Below are 12,828 nucleotides of genomic sequence, written 5' to 3' on the forward strand. Positions count from 1 at the left end.
CAGTGGGAACTGACAGACACAATTGACTCCCAATATGTGTTGGAGAGCTGATCTTGGACAGTGGTTTTATAGTAAACCATACAGACAGTATGTAGTATCACTACAAGAACAATATTTACATGGTCGTAACCTTTTAAAGTTAGATTATTTTACAGACTTATTGGTTTATCTATTATCTGTTTTCTACACACAACCTTTCTAATTTTCCCTGTGCATACATGAATGATAATAAACATAAATAAACAAGCTGGAATGTTGTTGGTATTATCTTCCACCCTGGCACATCCAACCTTTACATTTCCAGAAAAAGCTCCCTGAGTGACTGTGGTATCACTTAAATGTCACCTGTCTCAGTGTGATCTGCACTTCGTGGTAAAAAAGGAATGTACTGAGAACTCCTCAGACCACCTGTCGCACTGTCGTCATCAGCCCCAACGTGATGTGTGTGCATCAGTGAGAGACGATTATTAACAGCTAAGTACCCTTCATGGGTCATCTAAAGCTCACGCCAGTGAACCTGGATTCAAGAATTAATTCAGTGAAGAAAAAAATGTGTACAAAGCAACACACAGCTGACAAGTGCATTAATAAAAATAAAAGCATTTATCATGGCTCTGGGCACAGCAGCCCCTCAAAGAGTGAAATCAAAACTGGCAATGTTTTCCCAGTGCTCTTAAATCTTCCCACCATCTTATCTAATACACCACTTGAATTTGATCCAATTGAAATGATGAAGGAGACGCTGCCTTATCACACTCAACCTTCTAAATTTTCTGGCGTTTCCACCAAAGTGTTGTTGTTTTTTTGTTTGTTTGTTTTTAATGTTTTCGTTTTTCTTGCTACCTGCTCCCAGTTTACATTATGAGAAGCTCACAGCAGGAATTCAAGTTGTGACTCTACAGTGTTGGCTGCTGATAAAACAGACTGTACATTGGTGACGGCTTCAGACTTGTAGAAATATAGTGATCAATGTTAAAACACTCAATCATAGTCAGGCTGCTCTGTAGGGCAGACCTTTTGTAAAGGTTTCTATATGAAATGACTGATGTTGAAAGATATCACAAGATAACGTAGTCGGCCTCTGAAAGCTTGAATGAGTGTCACCAATGTCTCAGATTTTAATAGGTATTATTTTGACAATTTAAAATTCCTATTCAGAACAGATATTTCATTTCCAAGCAGCATCACACAAGATAATATCACAGTAAGAGGGAAATCTAAGACCAGATAATACAACAAATGGGACAAATTTGGACATGTAAAAGCAGATTTTAGTTCAAATAAAACAATGAGTATGTTTTAAAAAATCCCCAAATATTAGTTTTGAAATGTATGATTTAATTTTTATAAGAAAAAAAAAGCAATGTTATTTCCTGAGAAATGCCATTCTAACTATTTTAAATAGTGCATTTGGCATATTACAGAATATTCACATGCACATTAACACACATTTTGTGTGCTACTGAACATTTTAAACAAAGGGACAGTATATGTTCAGTGCTGATGCTCATGTAATAAACAATACTGTTACTAAGTTACAATAATTTGATCCATTCATGTGCTTTAAATAGCTTTTGTACAGTAATTGCACAAAGAACTAAGTCAGATCTGGATCTTGCTACACATTAAACCAATAGTAAATGATCGTTATATTATTAGTATTTGTTATTTCATTGAATGGTGCCTTATTCTTTATCAGTAATTATTCCAATAGCTAAACCCACCATCTCACTAATAGCCGAGATGCAACAGCACCTGACACACGCTATTCATCTTTATTTCTATTTAAATTAAGAGTATTTTAAGACACTGAAATAGTAGACATGCACGTACGCACGCCTTGTGCAGGACTGTGGTGGCAGCTTCATGTAAAACACATTACCATCCAAATATTTTTTAAGTTGTTCTCTGGTGTGATGCTTTTCTGGTATCAAAATAACTCCACTGATGCTTGCCAGAACATGTAGTCTAAGCTTTGCCTCAAGGTTGAAGCTCCAGTAGCAGAACATTTGGATTTTCTGTCAAACAGAAACTCGTCTCTGCATCTTTAGCTAAAACCCTGATGATGTGATGCATTTGCATTTTTGCATAAGTGCAAGTGATAAAATGTAAGTGCAGATGATCTCCATCTGCATCCTTAACAACCAATATACACTGTGCCTTGCATGTGACCCACCGGCTCTTATACTTCCTGTGTATCTGTCATATTTGCAAATGAAAAGCTCTCTGTGGCTAAAGAAGCTTATTTGACCTAGTTATCTAATCAACCTTTAACCTGTAAACAAGCCCTGCGTAGGAGGTCGACATCTGTCAAAAAGAAAAAAGAAAAGTCAAACAGATGTTAGACGTTTGGCTTTTGCAAAACTAGTATTTCTGTGACTCTCCACTCAGTGTCATAGCTTCACTGCTCTTGTTACTGAATGTGGGAACAGTCATTGTGATCACGCATATTACACCACAGACTTCCTGCATAGCTCATTCTTTATTTCTGGGCTGCTGACAACATTTCCCTCTTTTAATGCTGGGTTTGATGGTTATCTCCCGCCTGTCTGTCCGACTGTGAGCCTGATGTAATTCCTCTGAGAGAGCTATTCTTTTTACTTTATATACAGTTAGTGCAGAAATTAAAGGGAAAACCACCCAAAAGAGGCATAATACACATGCATTGTGTCCCTGTCGGCAGATATCGATTTAGCATGGGTTACATAATATCTGTAGGGGCTTCCATCAGCTCCTCTGGTGTTTATTCTCCTGCTACAAATAGAGGATTGTCAGACAGCCAGTGTGCTGATGAGCAATGCAGCAAAGCTCAAAGCAAGCTGGATGAAATCACCTGTGAAATGCTGCGTACAGAATGTTTTTGTTCCCCCACCCGTTCTTGCTTTGTATCTGATATGACAGATACCGACACTTATTCCCTTTTATCTGAACACTACAGCTGTCTTGTTGGTTCTATCAGCTTCTGAGAGTGCTGTTGTGATTTGCAGCCTTAGCACTCATGTCCTCATGTCTTCATTTGTATCTGTTTAGTTATATTACTAGAATTAGAACTAGACTATTTTCACGTGATAGTTTGCAATAACAAGTTAAGGAAAAGTAAATTCATAACCTGTTCCTAATTGGTCCACACTCCCGCTTTATGTTATTCAGTAATACAAGATGAACAAAGGCAAGATGAGCATAAAAAAATGTGCAGAAACAGAAAGGGTGCACAGAGAGAGCACCACAAAGAGCCCAAAGGATTGTAGATCCAGCTCTGCGATGTATGGTTTGCTACAGTATGAATGACAGCTCCCTTGCGTCTATGCGGTTTGAATATTTTTAGTGGAGAGGTCACTATGGTCACTACTGATGATAGTATTCCTCCCATAAAGGAAAACACTCCAGTGGAAATTCCCCTGAAAAAGTGGAATACAGGGTTATGTTTAATCATATGTAAAAGTCAGGCTTGTGCACAGAAGTATTTGATGTCCACGGAGTATTTCAGACAAAATTATTGTTGGACTGTTCTCGTTTTAGACTGTCGGATTTTGTGGTAAATCATGTTCTCAACATTCAGCACAACAGAACAAAACTGAGAAGGTGGTTTTTCTTGATCACATAATAATGATATGCTTTAGAGTTCGTCCTTTGCATGAAATCCATACTAGCGTTTCAAAGTCAGTTGTACTTTAAGAGAAATTAGGAGGTTTTTGGCAGCATCACATGAAACAATTCTAAAATAGCCAAAAGTGGGACATTTGTTTTTTGTTGTGTATGTTTTTTTGTATTTTCCAGAACTTTTTACTGCATTTAATCGTCTCTTAATGTCCATATATTCAGTATTTTATCTAATCCAAATATTCGGAACAGCTTTTGCAGCACAGTGCAAGAGTTTATGCTCATTGTAGATCAAGAGCCTAGCTCCAGCAGATAAGGTTTAAAGGAATAGTTTAACATTTTTGAAAGGGGCAAAGCTAACAAGGTTCTTCTAGACTAGACTAGAGCAGACTCTTTAAATAACAAAATTCAATTAGGAATCTGTTTGTTTAATGCAGACTTGATTCTCTTTTTAAATATTATTTGCTAGAAAACACAAAATGCAAACCCTGGGCCAAAAGTTTAACAGAATAAATATGCATGAACGTGTCATTGGGATTGCATTAGTGCTTACATCGTAAGTTCACATCAGTTAAACTGGACGGCGCTTGTGTGAGTGCGTGAGTCCTTGGTTTTACAAATCAACATTAATGGCTAAAAAGGAGACACAAGATGATGTGGTTCATGTACCAGCCTGTAATTTAACTTATTCCATCCCTTACAGTTAAGTACAGTTATCCTTTAATTATTGTTGAAAGTGCATTTGAGAGGAGCTGTGAAAAGCAAAAAGACTTTTTGCTGTGGAACAAGAGCCGTTGCCTTTTCCTTGGCAGCACAGTATTTACTATGTATTGTACTGGATCAGTATAAATATAGAGTTGTTGCAGCACAGCAATTATTCTCGTAACTCCTCTTGATTATGCTTTACCCTTATGTCCAAAGCAAAACATCAGTACATTAATCAATCAGCTCAGACGTAAGCATCTGACTTGATACTTGCATTTAGAGTTTTTATATACACTACTGCACTCTGTAATTCTCCTATACACAAAAAAGCTTCTTCACAAAACTAAGCCAGATGTGGAATCTAGAGCGATGGCTTCACCGACCAATGTGAATACCACGAACCGCATTCATGCAGACACAACCCCGTCTTGTGGAGTAATTCCACTCTATATACATGATGACTCATAACAACTTCCCAGAATCAGTGAGCAAAAAAACATCATCCCCCATCACATTATACTGAGCATTTTATGATATTATATACACATTGGAAAGTATGTTTTCTAAAACTAAGAGAAGCTACATGTGATGTATCTGCAGGGGAAAAATGAGACAATTCAACATGCATTTACCTTGTGATTTGATAAAAAGAAAAAGTACCTAAATCAAGGTTTGCTGACTTTTTATGCTTTCAAAAAAAGTTTTGTTTGCTTAAAGGTGACCACCATTTGCTGCAGGTAACAAATAGGCAAATTCGGAACACAAGAATGTACATACTTGAGATCACAGGGATCTTGACCTTTGACTTTTTTGAACACCAAAATCTAATCAGTTCATCTTCAAGTCCAAGTGGGTGTACTGTATGTGCCACATCTGAAGAAATTCCCTTAAAGCGGCTGTTAAAATATTGCATTCACAAAATTGGGATGGACAGACAACACAAAAACATAAAGTCTCCGCTTATGCTGGTGAAGAAGTATAAAAAAGGAACAAAATACCACGTACGGCCATGCAGGAATTAAAACTGCAGACCACTGAGCAGATAACAAATGTCAAGCTTTCTTAAAAGGACATCTGATTAGCAATAACCCCAGAAATGCAGAGAACACTCAAATAAAATGTCTCCATGTGAGACAAGTGGCCCTCGAACATAAAGCTTTTTTTATATAAAAGTGCACAGCATCTGTGGAAAGAGCATTTTCTATTTGATGACTGTAATTTCCAAAAGAACTAAGCTGGCATGACAGGTGGGAGGTTTAATGGCCACATGAACGGATAGAGCAGCAACTCAGTTCAGGTGATCGGGACACATTACATTAGTCTGAAGGCTGCTGATTACAAATGGTGACATTTGCAATTGTCTAACAGAAGCAGAAGAAGAGTAATAAAAGATAAGTGCAGTGAACATCAGAAACTTGCACAGAAATTGGCAGTGCACTGTCAGTAACATCATTTGCCATATGTGAGATGTGCTTAGTGTGATGTTAGTCGTGTGATAAGAATATCACACATCACACTTAAGGCTCAGCAGGACATAGGGTTTTTCTTTCTTGTAAATTGGCTCCATCTTTCTGTCTATTTGTAATAAAAGAAAGAGTTCACAGAGGAGTAGTTTTTTCATCTAAATACAGGCACCTGTTGTTGTCCCTCTGGACTGAATACACAATTATTATTCCCACTAATGTAATATTACTGGTGACATTGCTACAGTTGTTCTTGTTCTTGCTGTTATTATTCTTATAAATGAGAAAGCTCCCATTCATGCTGTATAACAAGCGACGAGGTTATCGTCTTCAGAGTTGACACTCTTTCTTTGGCAATTTGAGAAGGAACCTTTTTCTCAACTTTCTATATTTGGGTTTGAATGAGCAAGATGTTCTTTGTACATGATTCACTGAACAGTCACTGTATATTTGCCTCCTACTGAGGTTAATTGACTGTTTTATTCTTACTTTATTGTACATTTAGTCCATTACCTTGATTTATAATACATATTGCTGCTGTTTTCACATAAAACCATAATATCTGCTGATGAATACACATAAGTGCATGTGAAGGCTGGTTAATCTCAATCTATGTGCACGGATAGCGTCTCTTGAAAGACATGAAACAATAGTGGATGTTCCCAGAAGTGGCTGATCTTCCAAAATTAGACCAAGAACACAACTCATCCAGGAAGTCACAAAATACCCAAAGAGAAAAATCCAGAGAACTGCAAGCCTGTCTCGCCTCAATAAAGGTCAGATTTCATGACTCCACTGTCCAATAAACACAGAGCAGAAATGGCATCAAGGGGAGAAAGGTAAAAACCATGGGTTCCCCAAGAGAACAATAAGTCTGAATTCAAACGTGGAGGTAGTAATGTAGTGTGTGAGGATGTTTTGCTGCTTCAGGGTCAGAGCGTGCCTTAAAACACAAATTCCACTGTCAGAGAATCCTGAAGGAAAACACTTATAATTTGTGTTTTCTCAAGTTGTTTCTGGGGCACACGGAGCAACTGCAATGTCCACAGTTCAGTTCGACTTCAGCGGGAGACCTACTGAATGTAATAGCTCCCATCTGTCTCCTCTCAATTTTCCATAAAGTCTTTAATAAAACAAAACTTCACAAAAATAAATCTCTTTCAAAAAGCCTGTGTGATCATGTGAGGGGTAAAAGTGCAGTGAGTGGGTTATAAAATGTACCACAGCTCATCACATTTTCCTGCGTACATTACTGTGAACACATCTTTGCTTCAATTCAGCGCTCAGATGAACAAGAATATGAACAAAATTAAATGACTTACTTGTATAATGGGATGGCTGCTATAGCTCTTTTTATCCAGAGGGAATTGTGTTGCACCTTGTAATGCAAAAGCTGACTGTGGTTAAAATTAAAATGAAATGGACAATATTTTTGAATGATTATCTAAGACCTCACTCACTGATGAGTTTTCATGTTGCTCTTGGGCACTGTTAACACCATGAGCCTTTTACCACCATGAAGCACTATAATGGGAACGATCCTCCTCTGAACGCTGAGTGATGCAAATCCCCTGTTGCGAAGTCAAGTTTAAAATGAATTTCTGACGCAGAAATTAATTAGACTAATGAAGCCTCTGGTCCAGACTTACTGTTGTGATGTGCTAATGAAACCAACTTTGAACTAAAATAACTCAGGAAGCTGAAATACATCCTGGACCCATGCATAGGATTCAAACAGCCCCGGCCTGCTGTGGTCAGGAAGCTCCACATAGAGCGTGCACACAGAGAGAAGAACAAATACTGCAATTAGAGATAAGAATATGGGGGATGAAAGAAACCTCTAACAATGGTTGATAAATCAAAAGTCATTTTCTCTTCCTATTTTCCTTCTTTTGTTCCCTGTTATCCCATCATCACTCAAATGAAAAACCTGACAACCCATTTATAACATTTACATTTTACTCAGAGGTAACACAGTCCAGGGAATTGTCAGTTCCCATCATTCATTTGACAACAGTTCTTATTGCTTCATTTTTTTAATGTCACAATGCAATTCAAGAAGGATCATTTTATTTGTGCAGTACATCTCAAAAATGTCCTTCTGGTCAGCCCCTTCAGATTGAGATGAACTCATTTATTTTCCATTAACATGTCAAATAGCAGCAGTGGAACTTTACATGGTCAGCTTGTGGGTTTTACTGTTTAATTTGCAGTATTCTGCTTCAGTGTGTAGTACTTGAACATAAAATTACAGTTTTCTAGGTTCCACTGGTCACAGATGTATTGTTTGCTTTATGCATTAAAGGCTATGTGCAGCAAATATTTTGTCTCATTTGTTTAATTGTGTTGTATTCATCTAGATTTAGGACTTGAAAATCTAACCACATCATATTTATGCAGAAATAGAGAAAATTCTAGAGGGCTCATCAACTTTAAAACTCCTCTGTATGCTGCATGGTAAATACAGTAAAAACAAGTAGAACTGAAAAGCTTGAGTGCAGTTGGACTCCAATTTGTGATTCCTTATCATTTAATTCAAATTGCAGATAATAGGCATCCCCTAGGGAGGTTTAAAATCCTGCTGTGTATTAACAGGCCGTCTATTATTTCTACCTGTGCACAATAAGCCTGCATGTGTATGTGTTCAAACAACTTGAATGACAGTCTTTGCTGTACAGGCTTGAGTAGGTTTCCCCTCCACAGTGCAAAGACAAACAAGAGTTGAGGAAACTCGAAATTGAGCAGCATTGTGTGTAAATGTGTGTGAGCGTCAGTGGTTGTTTGTAGGCTGATGTCTGTGACTGATTGGTGACTGATACTTCCCTCCATCAAAGTAATTATCACTGTCTAGCGTGTTTCTACTTCTAACAACAAAAAATGCATATAAGCTTATTATTAGGGAGAAGTGGACCATGTAAGGTTTGGCATGGGAGCTATTCAGACTCCTAAACCCAAGATCAATCTCTTGCCCTGAAAATGCATGAGTCCTTTCTACAGGTTGGCCAAAATCCACACAAAATTAAACATATTTTGTGACGTATCTTCTAAGAATTATCTGCTATCTGACGATATAACACGTATATTTAAAGCCAAATATCAGCTAATGCACATTCCTATGTGAGAATAATTTACACACATGCGATGCTAACATAACCATAGACGTCTGTGAGGAATCTCGGTTATAGCAGCTGCTACTTCTGTGGTGTTACCCAGCTGCATTATTTACAGTAAACCTGTGTAGTCATTCAGCCCGGTACACGTATGTCTGTGTCATCTGCTGTCTCTCTGTTTTGTTGTGAGACCAAGTCAAAAGTAAATCGTTGATTGCAGTTCTTTTTTTTTAGGATGTTTTATTTTCATTTGCTTCTTTAGGAAAAGCACACGTGTGACTCGATGACTTCCTTGTATTTATATGTACTATAAGCTCTCACACTGAGCCAGCATGCAGCCTCCTGACACTAAAGTAAGTGAAGTAGCTAATTGAATTCAGTAGTCAATCATTTTACTGGAAAAAGCCTCGAAAAAGGCTACTGAGGTTTAGGCTGAGTCGTTCAGGCGTCCTCACTATACCAAAGATCATTTTTGGTCCTGTCTAAACAGCTCGACTGCCAAATTTTTAAAGCCACAGTGACCCAGATTGGTGTTTTTACCCACACAAAGATGTTCCTTCTCAGAGGATGTCCCCGGACCCCCACTGAGGTTACTGCTTCTGCTCTGTAAGCCCTTGATGTTCTATAATCCCACCCATGACTTTGAATGGAAGATCTCTGTTTTGAATGAAACATAAGATCCCGGCCTTGCTGGACACTGGGCAGTCAAACGGCTGCTTGAGCAGCAAACATGCATCAAATGACTCTCCATTCATGCACAGTCTCTGGCAGGCTAAACCTTCCTGTTTGTGGGCAGCTGGACCCTTTCATTATGTACACTTGAAATGATAATGACATCATGTGTGCACAGCTGCAGTATTTGCATCCACACGGCATGCAGCTGAATTTGTGTGACAAAGTAGACACGTAGAATGGATCCATATTTGCATGCTAACTACGTTCAGACGTGGAGCTCTCTCTGCTCGTGTGGTTTAATGAACAATGAAATTGTCAGAGGTGAGGACAGTTCACGGTACGCCAGCACAGAGAGGAGTGTAGGCACATGTTTCCGATCTGCATGTGTAGTTTCTTCCCAGTTAGAACGATGTGACAGATTTTGTAAAGCTGGCAGCGTCAGTGCCAGGATAGGTTCCTGTGTAGGGCATCTCTCTTTGAGGATGGCTCTTTTGATTCCCCACTGGGTGAAATTTAAAAGGTTGGAGGAGGAGATGAATGCCAGCGTTTAGTTCCACTGTACACTGTGCAAATGTTAACAAGAAGATAATTGGCAAAGGGCTGCGAAGATAACAGAGTAGAAGATTTTATTTCATCTAAACAGGTTTAACAAACACGACTCTACCAGGCAAGCACATACACTTACAACCATGTCAGTGACAGAACTGCTATAAGAGCCTATTAGATAATACAAACTTGGCCAAAGATGCGATCAAGCAAGCCTAGAAGTAACAATGACACTGAATACTAATTGCCGCTTGTCTGTCCCTGAATGCCGTCCATTTCACACATCACTGAGTCAGATATGACTGAAACATTGACATGCAGCTCTATGAAACGGAGATGATGGCATTCTCCCGGTGTTTTCCACGCACTCGGGCTTTGGATGAGTGTGTCAACTCAGACGATTTTCTGCTCACTTTGAACATCCAATTTATATCATCTCTTCTTGACATACTGTCAAACTCGTTTGTGGAGAATCTTTGGGGCGAAGTCATCTCTGGTTTACCTCAGAGGTGCTGATACCACTATTGGGCTGTTTTGCACTCACTTGCCCTTTACAAACGTTCAACACAGCAAATGCAATACTTTCTAAAGACATTCCCTTCTAGATTATGAAATGCCTATTTACATGAGCGTGACATAGATACTGTTAGTTATTCTCGACAGAACACATATTCAGTGTAGCTTGTCCAAATTTTGTCCTCGTTGGGATCATTGCTGGTGTAGGCGCAGGTGCCCGTGGAGCTGCAGGCCACCATGTGGAAGCCCACCTCTGTCAGCTTGTCAAATGCTTGCTCTAGAAAATTATACTTCAGGTAGTAGCGGGATGTGTATCTCTCAGGTGGCCTGTCCGGGTCTCTGCTCTCGTTCAATGTGTCCCCAAACACTTCTTTGGCCAGAGAGGTCTTCCCGCACACCGTGATGCGCGCCACTCTCCTGAACTTGGCATCGGTTTGGATGTCTCTGCCAATGGTGTAGGAGCCGCGGTATCCTATCGTGATATAGCCCGACTTTCTGGAGTCCAGAGAGGGCGAGCGCATGGAGCCGCTCACCGACATGGTGCGTAAAGTCTCCATGGCGCCAGAGGAGCCGCACTGTGGCGCACCTTCCTCGGTGTCACTCTGGCTGATCTCCTCGCTGATTGAGTTGTCCTTACTCACCCGGGGGCTGAGGCGTTTGGCAAGATCCCGCAGCTGGAAGAAGTCAGCTTCCCTCTGCAGTCGGCTTTTCTCGGGGAAGTAGTCCGGAAGGACCAAATTCAGGTCTCGGAGATAATCTAGGATATAGCGGAACAAGAACCCGTCTCTATCCAAGAAGAAGCGCCCTTTGCTGTCTCTCGCCAACTCCTTGGGTGACTTCTTGCTGAACATGTCCCACAGGAGCGAGTCTGGGACGGCGATCAGAGTTTTATGTCTGGTGACATAAACCTGTCCGCCGACATTCAGCTCAATGACCTCTGAAAACAGGGAGCTGGAGTCGCCGCAGTTGGACACTGCGCGCTCTGTGTCGGCCAGTGCCATCGTCTCGGAGCCGCTGCGCCGACGCGGGATCAGTGGAAACACTGAGCGACTAAGTGGCGGAGGACTTGTTTATGAAGCCTGGGCTCCCAACGTGTGCGAGTGCGCGTGCGTGATGGGGGTTGAGCGGTACTATGAAATGACTGAGTTGTCATAAAAGGTGGGCTGGTGGTCCCGCTTGTGTGTGTGACCCCCCCCCCAAACACACACACGCACACACACACACACACACACTCACACACAGAGTCTTACAAAGACGCGCACACAAACAGAGAGAGAGAGGACAAGAGACAATTAGGTGTCTCGCCTGAGTGGTGGATTTATTACATGTGTCATTTTTTGGCCCACGCTCCATTGATTATTTGATCAAATAAGTAATAAAATAAAATGTGGGATTAACAAAACACCAGGAAGCCAGGAACAAACACAAAACCTGCAGCTGACCCCGAGTTACAGTCAGAAATAGCTGGAAAATGTAGAAAGAGTGACACCCATTGCAACTGTGAAGGAAATGCAGCCAGCATCTCTCTCCCACACAACTGAGGATTGACTAAAGTTCAAACTAAACTAAAACAAAGCTGCTTTTACTTTGGAAAGTGAACTGAATTCTCTCATCACATTCATTTAATGCACCTTAAACAGCCATTTTCTCTCTGAAGGAAGTGTAATATAATAAGAAAATACTTCTTAAAGCTTATGAAATGCACACATAAGATTTCATCATCTTTAAGTAGTATTTTCATGTTATGTATTCATAAGACACACACTGCACCATGTCACTGTGGTTCACCCACTCAGTTTGCTCCATTTCATGGATAGTGAACATGAATCAATCAGCATCTGTGCAGATATAGAGGTGGTAAAAATACACAAATTCAATACTCAATTAAAAGAACTACACTTTAAATTAGCTGCCAAATCTGAAGTGATCTGTTATCTAATCAGTTTGAAATCAGACATCAGATCATGTTGTCATGTGATTGTCATGTCAGCGATTTGGCTTTCATCGGTGTCATTTCCCTGTTCAAAACTTCCCAGTACAGAACAAAAAAAATCCAGAGTGTGAAAAGCCAGCATGACTGCTTTGATGGTTAGTTGTCTTACTCAAAATAAAGATCTCTGTTTTGTAAGTTTAAACACATCATGCACTTAACACAGCACAGAATTTCTGTGCTGCTCAAACTTAACCAGCATTAAATTGAAGGCGCTCAGCTG

General features: G+C 39.9%; 1 protein-coding gene across 1 annotated transcript; it reads right to left on the reverse strand.

Annotated features, from left to right (window-relative positions):
• Nucleotides 1–10,099: 10,099 nt before the first annotated feature.
• On the reverse strand, nt 10,100–11,664 carry kctd12.1 (potassium channel tetramerisation domain containing 12.1). Its single transcript, XM_026375799.1, has one exon. It carries the CDS (start codon nt 11,614–11,616, stop codon nt 10,750–10,752), a length of 867 nt encoding a protein of 288 aa, XP_026231584.1. The 5' UTR covers nt 11,617–11,664; the 3' UTR covers nt 10,100–10,749.
• Between the last annotated feature and the right edge of the window lie 1,164 nt (nt 11,665–12,828).

This window comes from Anabas testudineus, chromosome 21 (genome assembly GCF_900324465.2).
Source record: "Anabas testudineus chromosome 21, fAnaTes1.2, whole genome shotgun sequence".
NCBI lineage: Eukaryota > Metazoa > Chordata > Actinopteri > Anabantiformes > Anabantidae > Anabas > Anabas testudineus.